Source organism: Aphis gossypii, chromosome 3, assembly GCF_020184175.1.
Source record: "Aphis gossypii isolate Hap1 chromosome 3, ASM2018417v2, whole genome shotgun sequence".
In the NCBI taxonomy this organism is placed as follows: Eukaryota; Metazoa; Arthropoda; class Insecta; order Hemiptera; family Aphididae; genus Aphis; species Aphis gossypii.
Window position 1 is genome coordinate 26,988,689 of NC_065532.1, and position 18,111 is coordinate 27,006,799.

General features: G+C 28.8%; 3 protein-coding genes and 1 long non-coding RNA gene across 10 annotated transcripts in view; 2 read left to right on the plus strand and 2 right to left on the minus strand.

Annotated features, from left to right (window-relative positions):
- Nucleotides 1–3,531, plus strand: part of LOC114124949 (DNA repair protein RAD51 homolog 3) — a 17,960-nt gene extending 14,429 nt beyond the window's left edge. Inside the window, exons 11-12 of one of the 6 annotated variants that reach the window (XR_007605183.1) lie at nucleotides 15–76; nucleotides 3,392–3,531. The gene's annotated coding sequence lies outside the window, so the exon portion shown is untranslated. Of the gene's footprint in view, nucleotides 1–14; nucleotides 226–3,391 lie in introns of those variants that run through there. The other 5 variants (XR_007605186.1, XR_003592487.2, XR_007605185.1 and 2 more) reach the window with 5 other exon arrangements.
- LOC114124962 (uncharacterized protein CCDC198-like) lies at nucleotides 3,402–10,712 on the plus strand. Of its 2 annotated transcripts, none has more exons than XM_027988422.2 (3): nucleotides 3,402–3,531; nucleotides 7,000–7,157; nucleotides 9,590–10,712. In XM_027988422.2, exons 1-3 carry the CDS (start codon nucleotides 3,411–3,413, stop codon nucleotides 9,713–9,715), a joined length of 405 nt encoding a protein of 134 aa, XP_027844223.2. In that variant the 5' UTR covers nucleotides 3,402–3,410; the 3' UTR covers nucleotides 9,716–10,712. The 2 variants fall into 2 exon arrangements, with proteins under 2 accessions (XP_027844223.2, XP_027844231.1); XM_027988430.2 differs by lacking the exon at nucleotides 3,402–3,531 and adding an exon at nucleotides 4,595–6,061.
- Nucleotides 3,748–12,293, minus strand: LOC126551310 (uncharacterized). Its single transcript, XR_007605189.1, has 3 exons — nucleotides 11,712–12,293; nucleotides 6,962–7,163; nucleotides 3,748–4,424 (listed from the first exon to the last, which is right to left on the minus strand). It is a non-coding gene; the product is annotated as an uncharacterized LOC126551310 (long non-coding RNA).
- Nucleotides 12,294–15,036: 2,743 nt separating this feature from the next.
- The window catches only part of LOC114124883 (serum response factor homolog), a 72,628-nt gene continuing 69,553 nt past the window's right edge, over nucleotides 15,037–18,111 (minus strand). The window contains exon 4 of the mRNA XM_050204321.1: nucleotides 15,037–15,443. Coding sequence (XP_050060278.1) covers nucleotides 15,196–15,443 — 248 coding nt within the window. The 3' untranslated portion in view covers nucleotides 15,037–15,195. The remainder of the gene's footprint in view (nucleotides 15,444–18,111) is intronic.

Below are 18,111 nucleotides of genomic sequence, written 5' to 3' on the forward strand. Positions count from 1 at the left end.
GTATTGATTTGCAGCAGCAAGCGCGTACGTCATCGTTCGACGAACTTTTCGCATTGGTACACGCATGCATGAACCTGTATGTATAATGTATGAAGTGATTTATTTTATATTTAACTGATTTTGGAAGTCAAGTCATTTTTAAAATAATTATTTTCTATACTCACATTTAAGAATTATACTTTTCTTAGGATTTCAATATAATTATTATATTATTTTTATACATTATTTAAATATCTATCAAATATTGGATGAGTATTTTTAATCTTATCGGTATGTAAATGTACAGATATAACAACTTAATAGGTCGTATTAATACTGAATCAATATCTTAATTTAATTATTTAACTTAATAATTTAAGCATTCGTTTTAAATGGTATTTTTTTACTTATATTTTATATTATAAAGCAAGTTTATTAAGTGCCTTGAAGCTCCTTTGTGAATCGTCTAATAGGCTATTGCGAACAATATTTGTTTTATTTTTCAAGAGAATCGTGAACCAATATTTATTGTTTGGTTTTCACACGTAGAATATAGTAAAAAGTAAAAACTACTCATCGATGTAGTAAAGTGATAAATACAACTCATATTATAAAAACAGTTTGGAATTCATATTGAACTGTATGTAAAAACAATCAAGTCACTTTTTTAAACCTTACTCTTTAATTTCTAAAAAATTTAACTTGAAAGTTTGAAAATGTTTAAAATGTTATTACTATTTAAAATTGATCTAAAGTTAAATCGCAAAAAATTGCTTGATTAATTGATCTTAGTAAAAATCTCTGATATACTTACTCTGAATTAAAATCTGTTTTTATAATATTTATCGCTTTACTACATCAATCGTGTCGGATGACTCAAAGTGGGTGGTTTTTACTGATAAATATGCATGGTGTTTGTGAAAGATAGAGACAACAGATGTCGGTATTCGCGATCGCCTTAAATAATATGATTTTCGAACAGCCGACAGTTAATAATACATTATGATTTATGACATTTAACATAATATGAGTATAGGTATATGGCTACTTTTGATACTCGCTGTGGACCGGTGTATAGTTTTCGACCGGAAATCGTCGATTACGTATTATAGTACAGTCTTATCAACTAAAACTATAATGTGCGGTATTTTTTCAAAAGCGCCGAAACTGCTACAATTGTCTTGATACCATCCTAGGGCCTGTAGTATCTACGGCTTACAGCGATTACGAATATTTTTTTATACATAGATCGCCCACGTAACTGCAGCTATAACAGATGTGTTGCACTATATAATATTAAAATATATATAATAATACCTATGTAATCCAGTGTTCCTCTTACGCACACCACGCTTTATAATTATATTTAATCTCAAAATCGCAAATGCATAAAAATATATGTTATAACTTATAATCCAACCTTCTTCCCTCGACCAAAATTCGTGTTACTATTTAATAGAGTATAGTTTATTATTAAAATATATATAAGTTCTTTATGAAACTACTAAAGCACTATTGTTGATGAAATGCAACACTGTGATTATAATTTATAGATTACTTCGTTTAATAATATTGCGCGAGACGTGATTTTATAGTTGTTGGATATATTAGCATAAAAAGAATCATACAGCAATGGAAATATATAAGTATCTTATGTATATATAGGTACCTACACATAATATTAACGGTTATTGTCGTTATCGAAAAAAACCGATTACTTTTTTCAATTGGCGGATAATTATATGGTGTTGTAGACTAAATAAAGATTAGATGTATATACTACATTATGTATAGCGTGTTAATAGGAATTAAACAGTCTCCTGCTAATATCGTATGTCAATATCACATGAATGGTTAGCGTTCACGTGCGTGCGTCATAATTGTTTTAAAATTTCGTATACGCGTTATATTAATATTATTATTACTATTGTTAATACACGTTCGTTTTCATGCACGGACCATTAGAATGTGTTAATATTATTAATAAATTACTGGTGGAATAACAACTAAAATCAAAAAAAAAAAATTTCAAATGTATAAACCATTCGATATAACCGGTATATATATATATATACAACAATTGACTGCAGTTCGTTATAAAACAATTCTCGTATCCCTATACTAATTGAAAACAAATCGACGTGGTCGATACGGTTGTCGAATAAATTATGTCGGGCGAGCCTGCGACAGTGTGACTATATAAATATAATTCACGAACTCGCAATGTCTTCGTCCTCATTGAGTCGGAAACTCTAGTCCCTCAGCGAAATACATCTCAAGCTTGTCCTAATAGAGGTGTGTGCCGGAATGAAACTTTTAAAGGCTACTCGTTTATTGTATATATAAATATACATTATTCTATAAACCACATGGATATTCATTTTTTAAACTGTTTGACTGTTTGAGTTTGATATTATAATAACGATGATATTTAAACGGTTAAAATATAAATGCGTACGAGTATGTATGATTTATTAATTATCATTTACGAAAAATTCACTTAATTTGCAATATTCGTATAGAAAAAATAAAACTAAAATAATTTGTACAGTAATATCTAGGTATCTATGTATATAATATTAATATTAGTTATTTTACTTTTCAATTTAGTTGTACCTACTACTTGTATTTATAACATACGTATATTATTTGCTATGCAAGTTCTACAGAACCTGCAATAGAATGTAAAGCCAAGTTCACAAAGATACAACAAAATTAAAACAAAACAGTCTGTGATGGGAGAGTTGGATTTATGTTTACTATTTAACTATGCGTGAGTCCGGCATAATATTATAGAATACAAAACACATTTTTTTTTTCGTTTTTCGATAGGTAATAGGTATCTTTCAAGAGGGTGGACGATATATTTGTATAGGTATTACGCAACGTATACGGATTATACGTGTACAAACGATTAACCACTGAGAGGAGCTGGGAAAACTATTTGTATGTATAATGTATTATATATATAATGTATTAGTGTGTTATATAACTTGTGCGTTAGTATATATCGCAGTGCGAACAAAAACGTCGCCGTGTCAAAAGTGCCGTTTTACATGTATATAATATGTACATATACACGTTTTACAAAATACAGATATATATATATATATATATAATATAAATAAATAATATTACTACAAGTAAAAGCAGTGTACAGGACACAGACGGCCCCCGAGTCGTGTGTGCGTGTATACCTACCTCACGAACAAGAAGAAAGCGAGAGATTAATAGCGAAAAAAGGATTTCGTTTTAACATAATATATAAAATATATATGTAATGCGTGTATACCAATACACCGGCGTGGTCTGTGATGCAAGTCGTGCTTCTCTCCTTCGGCGGCTCGAACGCGTGCACTTATAATATACGCATGCATATAATAAATGACATATATGTATACATTGTTTATAGGTAGTTGCGACATTGTTGTATGGAGTATGGACCACACGAGATCCAGCCCGAAGTCATGACAGTGTGCTGTCGTACGCGTAAAATAATGATGATGATGATGGTCATGCACGCGAAGTACGTTGCGTTTGTCGAAAAAAACCGTAAGTCATCCAAACCTCGATAACAGGCCAGTGGTGGTTCCTATTGGGAGCCCAGGGGCGTCTTCTCTACTCCTCCACCTTGACCATCGATGTCCCATCATAGCGACCTACAATATAAACATATGCTACAGAATACGCAAAGCTATCGATGTTATTATGGTATTCGGTTTAGTACGTTTTTGAACAAAAGTGTTAAACCCTGCGATGTAAAATCGTAATTTTATTTTTAATATCGCTATTAATGTAGGTAGTGTCATATAAACTATTACTATAGTATTACTACTTTATATATGCTTGTACTTTTTTAACTAGATAATTTTTTTCTTTTTAAGAAAAGTCTTTCTCCAAAACTCAAGACTGAATCCACAACTATCTCTGTCTAGCTTCAACAATTTATTGAAATGTATAATGATATAATCTATAAATGCATATTGACATATTATATTGCATACATTGCACATAGGTATCTGTCTGCACATATACGATCGCTATAATTTCTGTACTTCATATAGTATAAATGTATATAATTACTATATTGACGTATTGTACACACTGTACTGCATGCGGGGGAGTTGCAGTGACTGACCCTTAAAATACTAATAATATATTGCTTCTTTAAATATCCCAGATGTGAGATGAAGTGTTAAGAGGTGTTTTCAAAATCCGTTAATGTAGGTCTATTTTAAAACAATAAAATAATCCTATAGATTCAAACAACAAAAAATTATCTCTTTGCAGAGTGCAGATCATTGGTGAATTCTTAAAACTATTTTACCTGCTGCTGTTTTCGAGCTTTCCTAGTTTTGACTTCACAAAAGTACCAACTCTAGATCCAATTTGTTACTAGAAACAACTCACAGCACACATCAATCTAAAATGATCGCTTTGCAAATCTGCTCAAAATATAAAATAATATAGAATTTTAATTATCTATTTAGTTTTAAATAACAGTCTAATTTAAATTTAAAAAAGCCCGTCGTTGAATGTTAATGTTTAGTAGTTAAATTTGTTGATAATATTACTAAAACTTGTTTCCATCTCCATGATTTCATCTACAAAAATAAGTAATTGATTTGGTATTTATAGTTCGTCATTTCTCCCATCGCACACGAGTACACGACACAACATTTTATGACCTCAACACCAACTAAATACTGCCATAGACGACATACAGTCATATAATATGAAGATTTTCTAGTGTTATTAATTTCATTTAAATGTAATAGGCAGGGCTAGGATTTGTATGCAATAAAAAATTGTAAAATATGCATTTTATTTACCAAAATATGCGTTTTAATTTTTTAAATACACATACAAAAATATAGTTACAAAAATATATTTATTTATTGAAATACATCAATATGGTTAGCTGATTGTCATATAATACGCGTATAATTGAGATTAAAAATTAAATTATTTATTTATTTTTCACGTGCATTAGTTATTATTTTAGCAATAAAATTTATAATTCTTATTCAATAGTAGAATTAATATGTGTATTCTATGCTACGACCACATATTTTTTTTTAATTTTCGAATATAAATGGTCGGCGAACGTACCTAGTATATTGTACCATAGGATTGCATTTATAAAAATGAAATTTATATTTTACCAAAAAACCAAGTTATAGACTTTGATCAATTTAATTACTATCGGCTTAAATACAATAAATACAATCATACTAAATATGTAAAAATATGCATTAAATATGCAAAAACATGCAAAATAAAAATAGGACCATTTTCATCACAATAATATAAATCGCGGACATTACTCACTTAAATTTCATTTGGATGTAGCAAAAAAAAAAATGCTGTTGCATATAAATTTTAGCCCTGGTAATAAGTATAGTATTGATATTAGTTGTGATTAAGTTTAGCCGACCTATCAATTCGGATTCAATTTACTGGTTAATAAAAAATTAATTTAACAATTTGGGACTCAATTTACCTAGACCCGGTCGTACTCACAGTCATGCGTCCTTGTGAGCTGTGACGGGGTCGTCGACATACGTATTCACTCACTTTAGAAAATGAAACATATTCGTAATATTACGGGATAATAGAAAAATGAAAATGACATATGACCGTAGCGAGGGCGTTTGCGCGGTTTTTGGCCGTAACCTTTCGGCGAAGGGTATTGGCGACCGCGCGCCTGTCTCGACTTCCCTTCATAGCACCACGTGCTCATAAGCTTTATAATCGAACACTCGGACCTGCTAGCAGTTAGTACAACGCGTGAAAAGCACCAAACTCGATCATACATGCTTAAAACCGTCGTCGACATTTAATCGTGCGGTTTTTTTTTATGTTATTCTTTTCACCACGGCCACATATTATACGGTCCGTCGTCGGATAATTTCTTGTCGGACATCGGTACTGTACATTTTATTAAACACCGTTTTTCTCGATAAACAAGTACGCCAATAAACATAAATAATATATAAAATGGGGTGCGGTGGTTCGACGATGCCAATGCCGCCTATGCCGACCGAGGAATTCAACAAAATGAGATTGGAAATACCATCACGTTAGAATCGCAAAAAATGATATTAAATAATAATTAGCATTATTTATTTCGTTAGTAGAGAGACATCTGACTAAACATTTTATTAACATTTTCGTGTATCATATTTGATATCACTTCTATAATAAATTATGGCCATAGTTCGAATATAAAGTTTAGATATTTTTCATTGTTGATTAATTTACACGATTGTAAATAGTTCACACAACTGCCATCATCTATGTGTACACGAGATAGTCTCAAATTTATTCCGCTTCTCTTATGAAGATTTTAATGCACTATTTTTATACTAATTTTTAATTTTTATGTGAGTTATAACTATGTAAATTTAACAATTTTGAAACGATCATAACTCGCTTTGAAATTAAAACACTAATAAAAGCCTGAGATAATATTCTCGACTTTTATAATAGGTCACTTAATTCTTAGTACAGAAGATTAGAACCTGTTAGATCTGTTCTATTGATCGCTAATTTTCCATGTTATACTTGGGTTAGAAAGAAAAAACAAATAGTGTGCTGACATCCACTTGAAAATATAATTTTCTAGTATGCTTATTTATTTATATCGACTTCATAGCTGAGCTTGTTATACGCGCATCACGACTATAGAATAAACACTTTAATTTTATTTATTTATTAAAAAGTATCGGCTAGTAGACTAGCCAATAGTTATATAACGTATGTAACAATAATACTATTTTCATAAAAACTTTTCATGGTGCCAATTATTCATTAATACCAATATCAATTACCCTTCATTTTATAGTCGTCGAAAATTATTTGTAAAATATTTTATTTATTATAAATAATAAAGATATTTTTGTCATTATTATGTTTGTTAGTGGTCTTTTCCGTTTTCATATTGCTTACTAATATACTTTTAGTCATTAAACCTACTTACTTATACTTTCGCGTATGTTTGTGTGTGTGTGCAAACAGCCATAGCGTTTAGCGTTCCGTTGACCGAAGAAGAAGAAAGCGTCGTGAAAAAACATCCGCCAAAGAGACTGAGGATGTTAGAGGGACAGCAATCACCGCCGCTAACCCATGAAATGTTGTTGGAGAAAATGGCGGATGCCGAAAATAGACGACAACAGGTGACGCTAATAAAATAATAATATAATATTCATGCGAAAATAATAATAATTCTTATATTTTTAATTATTATTGAGCATATTATTATAGTTTAATAAATTTTATATATAATAACGAAAATTATACATGATATGTATATATTATGTTCCATACTTGTTTGGAAGGAGGACAGTTATCGCTGCAATTAATTCAAAATTAGAATTGGTCGCCATGTTATTATTTATTCACGCGTTTTCCATATTACATAATTATAGGGAGACACGTAAATAATAAAACGAAAAATATTTAATGTGCCACATTCTGGAGGGTGAAAAATTGTGAAGGGGAAGGGATTGTGGCTTTTTTTGTAAAGACTGGTAAATTTACAGACCAAATATTATTATGCACTTGTAAAATGCGTCAGGACCTGTATTGAGCAAATAACGTAGTACCAATTTAGTGTACAAATAATACATAATGGCATAGTATGTAAGGTGGATTCGTTGCTATCGATTGAGCCTACGTAGTATGTATGTTATATATTTATTAATACAAGGATAATATAGAATTTGATTCCAGGGTCGAATACAGTGTACGAATTGGTTCCCGATTAAAATTATTTATCAATTTATCATCATAAAACTTTACTGATCGAATTGATTCTTGTGTGTACAAATCGGTAATCTGTTTCTTCTGAGAATTAATTAATAAAAATGAAATTTAAAACTAACAATTACACTTTGAAAATATTTTAAATTTGAATAATTAATTTAGCAGTTAAAATGTTACCATTTCTCTGCTCATCGAAAATTGAGATACTTCTAACTTTTGTTATATCGTTCACCCCTTCATAAAACCTTTGACAAAGTATCGCCCTGACACCAAGTAAATTTAGTTAGAAAAAGAGAAATACTTTTGAGTTAAAACTACTTAAAAGTGAAAAACGCTGAATTGTGTTTTATTGTACTATCATGTTAGTATTTGTTATTATATGTGTGGTATCATGCGCGTTTATATCTTAAAAAAATTTTATTTCAAAATATCATTAAAATGAATTGATATAATTGTATTGATGAGTTTTTCTCTGTAAAATTATTATTGCGTTAAATTATTATGAAAAAAATATAGTCAGAACCAAGGACTTTTATGAAATCGCATTATTTTTGTGTTTAATAGTGTAATTATCGAGTATTAATTAATTACTTATATATTGACCGTACTAGGCAATAAATTGTAAAAAATTATTTATTATTGTTTGTAAATTATATTAGGTAAGGTATATACAAATTTATGAGTACAACGAACAGTGTGGTGGGACGATAATAAAAACTAGTAGGTAACTATAATAGGTAGCAAATTTAAAAAAAAAAAAAACAACTGATTGGTAGGCCAATACATACAATGTCTAGCACGTTACAATTTTAGTTTAACATAGTCACGTACAAAAAACATGTTTTCAATGAAGTTCGGTTATACAAGTATACATATACTTGTACATTATACACTTGTATTTATTACTTTTTATTTCTATCAGGATACGCGCATTTCATAAAACGCGTTGGAAAATTATCTATAAAATCAAAAATAACAAATATATACTAAAACTATTTCCTATCTAAAAAATATGTCGTTCTTTGAAAATTGCGTTTGTAATTAAATAATTAAGGCATGTCGCGGTCGTGAAATTTTATACAATTTTATAAAATACTATTTTTATTGATCTTTGCAGCCTTGTGTACACACAATTACCGTACAACCGATGTCAGACATATAACATTATATATTACATTATTACAACAATAATACAATAATATTCTAATGTGATAATAGTAATAACTAATAACGCATCGTATCGTGGCAAACGAACATTGTGACCATTGTGCGTTCGCTGTTAACAAATTCATATTTTCATTTCCAAACTATAGCTTTTAAACCGTAATCATAATGGTTATAATTAATTGACACGCGCAGAATACGCGATATAATAAATGCGTATAGGTATTTTGCGTGACGCAATTTCATCAGTCAATGATACGAGTTGTGAATTGAATTATAATTACGTATCGTAATCAAACTATTATGTATATTATATAGTAACATACCTACATACGTACATTTAATAATAATATATTAACATAATATAGCAACCCTTCAATGTGGTTCAAATAATATTTTATAATATATAATATATAGTGTATACATACGTATGTGGCATAACTATCGATTAAAGATATCTTGTAAATAAATTGCAATTGGTTTCAAAATAAATCATAACAATATAAATATGTACACCACGCATACGCTTATATATGTGGTGTATCTTTTGACACCGCAAAACACTATTGTCACAATATGTGTTCGATTTTTGAGACTTTTAAACGATGTACTCACATTTGCGTACAGTTTGATAAATTTGTTTTACAATAATTTTGCATAAAACAAAAATTGCTTACAGATCCTAAGCCAGAGGATAGAGTCGGCCAAGACGCTGATGCGGCCCCGATACAACAGCGCCAACAAGATGAACGCCGACGATGCGTTGGTGGAGGATGCAGATAACGTGGGCGAAGAAGATTCTTAAAAAATAATAATTATTATGCCTATTTAAAATTATTTATATACCTACAATAAAACATGTCCATCATATTATACGGTTTTATCGCGTATTAGATGAAAACGTTACTGTTGTTCTGTTTACGTATATAATATATTTATCAAACATTTATTATAATAATTAATTGTTAATTCTGATATTTTATTTTAGCCGCATTCGCCTATTTAATTTTTACACACTTTTAATGATTGCATTTTGTATATTATTATAGGTAAGAATATTATAGCGAACTGTACAAATAAAGTTACAGCGAGTAGGTAATAAAATATGCTTCCTTTTAGACTTTCCGTTACATATTGCATCAAGTATGTATAATGCCCAAATACGATTACGTTCGTTATTTTCCAGATAATCTAAACACATACATGTACATGTACATGTATTATATATAATGTATACATATAATCCTAATATAATTTTTTTTTGCTTTGTATTGTTTAAAAATTAAAATGTAAAAGAAAATAACCAAAAAAGAGTTAAGCGGGTCCTCTTAAAAATATAAGTTGGCAATTAATGCGAACGCTGAGCTTACATTTATCAGTTTTCAATTTTGTATACAATAGGTTATACAATAATATGTTATCATGTATTCGTTACCATCGTATAATTTTCACTGCAGTGACTTCAAACACATATTAGGCGGGAAAAAATATCACCCCTCTCCCATTGATTTTAATGAAAAACTATAAATATAGTTAAGTACCTCACAGGGTTTGTCGCTGCGTGCCTACAAACATTTTCTATCACAGTCTAGTCAAGTCTGCCAAATCAATACCATATGCAGTTGTGATTTGTATTAATACCTATATTAGTTAATTATCGATTTATTATCATTATTGTTGTTGTTATATTATTATGTTTGAAGGTTTATCGATTATATTGTAATAATATTCGTTTTAATGTTTCTATTATATGATATTTATATATATATATATTCATGTATACGTAATATGTTTAAGTATATACCTACTTCGTCGAATAATAAAGAATATTATGTTCAATGTGATACACAGCATTGAAATATTTTTTTGAAAGCCTTTCTATTGAATTCCATAGTTGTCAATTTGCATTTGCGAATGGTGTTTGAATCAATACTTTTTTTTGTACCTACGACAAACGCCCTTTTAACAGTACTGATCTCTACGATATCTGTCACCTGCAGCAATTTGAGTACTAGACGCTACAATTATTTGCCCCGACTCGTCCGGTTGTTTATATCTATACATTGTTTGGCTCTAAAAAATTAAGGCACATTTTCGATTACGTAGGTACCAGTGACGGTTAAATATATGAGCTATGTAAATTTATATATTTATTTATAAATTATTATTTAAATACGTTACCTATAGGCTATAATCCACAAAATATAAGTCGACTAGATTATTGCTGCGGATTACAGTATTTTTTATACTGTAGGTACCTACGCGTATAATAATACGGTCGTACTAAAATTTGCGTGGTATTGTTGATTTTTATTACGATTTATATTGTTATAATCTGTCAAGATATTGGTGAATAGTAAAGATAATAACGATATTATAATAATTATGGCCGCTTAGAGGTAAGCTTTGATATACCAATATGTGGCGTTATTGTTGTTATTATTATATTGTACGATCGATGGTCTGCTTAAATTATTTAAGTATACTAATGTGTATTATTATAAAAATATCATACCGATAAAATTTAAAAATTTACATCGATTGCTTGTACACTTGTTTGTGTGCCGTACACGGATAATAGTGACAATAGTAGGTCTATAAAGTATAAGTTTATAAATCATTTTGCGGCAAACACGCCAATAATATAGTTATCGTCGTATGGTTCATATAGTTGAAACTATAATATATTATAATTTATAAGTATACCTATATTACTTATTATTAGTAGTTATTATATTAAAACTACGAGTATATAGCATAGTTTAAATTTTACATCACAGAATTGAATGTATTGAACTTACTTATACATATGTGCAGTACACACTTAGGTTTTCAATTCGACTTGATTAATAAAAGTTTAAAAGAATTGGATTTTATACTTCTAAATTGAATCTTTAACTTGGTGAAATTTTCCGACCGTTATTATGTGCCCAATAAACAGTTTATATTATTATTTTTCATAGTTTATACTCAATTTGTTTAGTGTGCGAACCATATTATATATTTATGTTATTCAATATGTCAAAACTCAATGTTGACTTGCTCTGGTTTTTTGAAAAACATATTACCTGAAAAAACATGTAAATTCCATTAGTAGTAATTGTTGACCTATAAAATTTTTCAGTTTAAACTAATTTTGACTATAATGACCATTTTTACTTCCATCACTTTAAAATTAAAATTGATTACATGATGCGTTCAATGTTATAAAGTATTTAAATATTTTTATGAGGGTGGGAGTTAGAGTGGGTTGAGGAGAGAACCGGGACAAAGTTATCTTTCTCTCAAATTATTAAAAACAAGAATTATGAACGTAGTTAAACATTTTTTTGTATTACGTTATATTTTTAATTTTTAACTGTTTTTGCAAAATTCATAATAATAAAACAAATTACTTATATTAAATTTAAATTTCCCTCTTTGTCACTGTTGGAAATTCAGTTTAATAATATTTTGTCATGTACGTCAATGGCTTGATGAATTGATAAATAATGTAAATCCCATCAATACATTGAATTCTGAAGTCAAATTTCTTAAATAGTTTTTGAGTCTTAAAACTTGTAGATGCCTAAATACGAAAATATACCTATATTGGATTTTATTCTAAAGTGATACAAAATATTATACTTATTTTAATTTTGTTTTATAGTTATTGTTCTAGTGTTGAATTGTTTTTAAATTTGAATGTGTGTGAAAATAAAAAGAAATAAAAATCATACTTTTACATTTTTCAGCCGCAACTATTATAACTTATAACATATTGTCTACAACTTTTCTGGTGAACTGTATATTTTACAATTTTCCTAAAACAAATATGCATGATATATTATAAAATAAAAGTACAAAATTATCAAAACAATAAAATAGACTCGGGATGCTGGATATAAATCGTATAATAAACACAATGAAATAGTTATAATATTTTCCTGTTATTTATATCATAAATCTATGACATTTTTAAAGATAAACTTTTCTCCTTTAATTGATTGTGTAATAAGGTTGACAAATTGGTTTACATTTCATGCTTGTTTCAGAAACATGAGTTATAGGTAGGTAATTCAATGCTTGTTCTTGTGATGGTTATAGAAAAAATAACGGATTTTACTATTTTAGTGCGTATTTAATAAATCGAACAAACGCACTATATTGCTGCGTCATAAAAACATTATATAGAAAACAAAGTCAATATTATTAATAACGGTTCAAAATGTTAAAATTATTGTTAATTAGGTACAAAAATAATCAGTCGGTGGACAAATCTATTGTAAAAAAAAAAAACACCACATAATATTAGTTTAAGTCGATTTAAATTATACACATTTTTTTTAAATGGTGGTAAATTAAAATATATTAGTATTATACAATCGACTTGATGTAATTTTTATAAAAATGTTGGTTAATAATTAATAACAATATTTACAGTGTATATAACATACTAAGGCATTTTAAAACAGTCGAAAATTATTACTTTAAATATACGTTTTACATAATTATTATTATATTATTAAATTTAAAATATATATATATACCTATATATCTTTGGTCAATTGAGATTTTGTATAAATTAATAAAAAAAAAAAAATGATAATAATATAATAAATAAATCATTGGTATAGCTTTAATAATTAATACATTTTACGAATAAAGATAGATGGAAGAGGTAGATAAAAAGGAACAACTTATAAGTGTCGGTTATAGTTTGGAATATTTAATTTTTTTTCAAATGGTCAAAAATTAAAATAGATTTAAAATATAAACAGCCTCGTAACACAATAATTACATAATTTTAGCCAGACACTGGATTTGATGTTAATATAGCATTTTTTATAAAGTAAAATTGATCCAATTTAACTCCGAAAATTACGTTGTGTTACTGTTTCATTGTTTATTATTGATCGTGATAAGTAGATTAGGTTCAGTATTAAATTTATTTGAAAGATTTATTTTACAAAATTATAATAAGTTAGAATAATAGATTTATGAAAAATATTTTGATTAATACATTCAATTATTTGTTTGATCAATTTTTTTAAAGTTTATATTTAACTGTATCTCGTGAAAATACGGTAATTTCATTTTAAAATATCTAAGTGATGAAAGTATATTACAAAATTATTATTAAACTGCAAACTAGGTTTAATACTCATATGTATAGAAAATAGCAGATAAAATTGAAATGGATAAGTATAAGTTTTAAAATACATAATACATAATACATGCAATTCATGTGAATGATTTACAATTTATTTTAATAAACAAAACTAGAAATTGAATAAAAGTTGTTTTAGAATAATATCACGAATAATATTATCACTGATAGTTGATACATGTCATACGAATAAATAAATAAACCGATATATATGTGAAAAAATATTGGTCAATTTTATCGTGAAATATGACGTCATTTCAGGAGGTCAAAAAACAACTTACTGGAAAGAACGATTAATTCTGAACGACAACTTTAAAATTAACGCACATACACAATTACATGCAGTTTTCATAGTGTTTATGCAGTGTACGACTGTACATAATAATGTTATTTTTTTAGTATTTATAATTTTGATGTACTGTATGTATAATATATGACATAGGTAGCGTTATATAATTTTTTTTTTTTAATTAATTCGTATACGTAAATAAATGTTATTTTACAAATTTTTATCGAAGAAATTATTTTTTTTTTATAATATGATGTTAAACTCAAATTCAAATAAAAACAATAAGATATTATTGTATTAAAGGTATATATAAATGATTAATATGTAGGATTTTGTAACACGTCAACGTAAAATTTTGTTTACGCTTACCGGAAAAGGTAGTATTATGACTAAAAACCGTAAATTTCATGATAAAAAATAAATTATGCTTAAGGGGGTTCTTTTGCAAAAAATATATTTATAGCCTATGCAAAACGGTATATACCTATTATGTGAGTATATCTTTATATAAAATGCACATAGTGATTATATCTTCAATATCCTTATTTCACTGTTCCAGATGCATTTGGGGCAGATATTTGAAGCCCCACGGCGACAATTGTACACGAACCGGAAACCAAAAAGAAAAGTATTCTATATGTACATATTAAAAGATTCAAAAATGCGAAAAGGATCAATGTCAAAAAAGTGTGTGAAAAAAATCTATATAACATATCGTAACAATAATAATAATAATAAACATAAAAATATTTTGTAAGACGCTATCGCGGGCGTGCACATGTATATTTAAGTATATATTATTATAATATCATGTACTTTGGACGTTACATAGACGTCTGTAAGGATTTCAGAGTTCTGATTTATTCCGCGACGACTTGCTGCTGAGATCGGCAGGTGTCTGATGTGCCGCTGGCGGATTCGGCATCGGTAGTATGAACGGTTGTTGTCCGGACGCTTGAAGCTGCCGACCTAGCTGTCCTAACCGGAACAGGACGGCAGCCTGCTGCTGAGGACCGGAAGCACCAGATGAATTGACCATAGCTGCTAGGTTTGAGTACACCAATTCTGCGTTGCTCGACGTCAATCTAAAAATCCCTGTGACAAATTAAATAAAAACCCATGAATTCTAAACGAAAATGTTATGTAAGGTTTCTAAGGATATATATTTCACATTTAATATCATAATAAATTCTGTCGCGTTTTGAGAAACTCGACGAAGTGACAAATTTTGTAATATATATACTGTATAAGTCATTTGTCTGACGCAAAGGTTATATTCTTTATTGCCATCACATTTATAAATTCGAAATAGTTGACTATATGTATACGCACAATTAGTAAACTCAGGCACCACTTTTTAAACAGTTGGTAAAAATTAGTATTCATACATAGTTTGTAAGATTAAAGTAAGTATTCGTGACTTTCGAAGAATTAAACTTGTAATAAAAAGAAGCTTTTATATTCAGATTCCCTGGGCTGGTGTGCATGTTAAGATTTAGGTTAGGTACTAATTTCTTAAATCTTGAAATATCCGGTCTCTGTACATTATCCTACAATTATTTTAGTATAGATTCAATAGGATTTTTATCTCGTTGTTTCCAATTAATCATATTACAATCAGGACGACGTTGAAAGTTGGGTATACAGCTAGTACTTATTAGTGATATATATGGATGAACAACGTTATTAATCTACCAAGCACCACATATATTAATATTTATACAAACACTCATAAGTAGTGAGTTACATTTCTATACATAGAACATTATACCATACGTTTGTAATGTTACGTCTTTATCGATGTGTAATAATACGAGTACGTGACGACAAGTCAAATTTATAATATAATTACGATAATATGACGATGACGTTATTTTTTTCCAGAGTCGTGCTCGGGGTGGCAAGGTTAGGTTTTCAACTTCCCCCCCCCCATTGATCACATTAAAATATAAAAGTATAAAAATTTTCAAATTACTCAGAATTGAAAAATTAATACGCATAAAACATAATAAATATATAAAGTATCTTTAACTAAAGTGAAGTAAGAGTTTAATGTTTAATCACTTGGTCAAAAAAATCACGCGTTTTATCCAAGATCATCTAAACATAATAAATTATTATTACATTATAATTAAATGTGATAGTGATTTATGCGAAATGTTGTCTATCCAATACTGTAATAATTGATTAACTAAACGTTTAAATTTGAGTTTTATATACATATATCAAAATACTCTAATAATTAATAAACTGAGCATTAAGTTATCAAGCGATTTCAATCACCATTAATTTGCCAGTTTCGTCGTTTTGCACGACGAGTGGACTACGGACTGCAGTCACATACGGACGATATAAGTTTTCTCGGTTTTTGTTTTAGTACCGTCGTGTAAGTTGTGTTCTTATAATATACAGTCATATGGTGTGTAAATATAAAAACGACATACACGTAAATAGAATCGATGAGAAGAAACTAAAAACGGTTTCGGTAATGAAAAAAATGTAACGTACTCACTAATAGCGTCTAGGTAGAGTCACGATAAAACAAAAAAAAAAACACTTCTCGTAGTTATTTTATTTACATATACGCACGCACATCTGCTTGTAGTAATAATTGGCAATAAAAACACATTTCAGACGCCACACGGCCACACACCGCTGTATATAATAATATCTCTATAGGTATATATTACACTCATCTGTGTATTATATGATCCATCTAATCATTCAAATCACAACCTATCAACAATAGCGTATTATAATATATTGTATGTGTATCATTATGTATAGGCAAACGAGAACCCGCTGAATATTTTATGAGATTTAATGCATAATACGGTCGGCCGAGCAATGTAAATAAAACGCTGTATAAAGAATATTATTCGTCGAGCGTGCACGTTAAATATTTTATTAGGCCGAAGTGTGTGTGTGTGTGTTTGCCATCATAAAACGATTGCTAATGTGCGAGGTAACATAGAGTTACGTAGGTAGGTATATATTAAGCGTATAAATAATAATATGTATATATTATTATGTTAAAATTTTTTCGCAGTAAAAGTTCGGTCAGCGAAGAGTGGTATTATATCATGTATTCACTGATCGTATACTATAATAACGCCGATCTCCGTGAGTAGAGCGAAGAAAAATTATAACGATATAAATGATATAATAATATACACCCCTTCTACAATACTGTCTCGCGGTAGAACATCAAATAGTTCGTGTACTCTGAGAGATTTTTTTTTTCAATGATTGAAACTCGTTTCTAAATTTATCGGATTTTTTTCGCCTTTGGCCGTTTCTTGCAGTGTACTATAACGATATAATTCGTATGTACAAAATACAAATACGATATATTATGATGTTTTAAAATTCATGACGTACCATTGTTTGTTAAATTATTCCGTTGCATTATGATTACGAGAACCTATATACGTACCTATACCAAAGTACTAAATACAATACAAATGTACCGTTATGCGTGTATGCAGTAATAGAAAAAAAGAATGGGAATTACTGCGATTAATATAAAATAATATATAAGTTATAACCACCGTTCGACAGTATTCACATCAACATTTCTGTATATATAGGTACTGCTTATATATTTGTATACACTATACGCACGAACAATATTAGTTATATATTAAACGACAGCAGCGCAAAGCTACTTGTCAATGCGCGAAGTGTTTGAGGAACTCGCAAAATCATCTATTCACTCTTCATTCATCAATATGACAGGAAATCAATGATGGGGCCACTTCCG

Bases quoted from the DNA above. Each gene is read 5' to 3' on its own strand.
- LOC114124962 (XM_027988422.2), top strand. From the start codon at position 3,411: ATGGAGTATGGACCACACGAGATCCAGCCCGAAGTCATGACAGTGTGC. The intron at 3,532-6,999 runs GTAAGTCATCCA...GTGTGCAAACAG, and splicing joins TGCGTTTGTCGAAAAAAACC to CCATAGCGTTTAGCGTTCCG. The intron at 7,158-9,589 runs GTGACGCTAATA...AATTGCTTACAG, and splicing joins CCGAAAATAGACGACAACAG to ATCCTAAGCCAGAGGATAGA.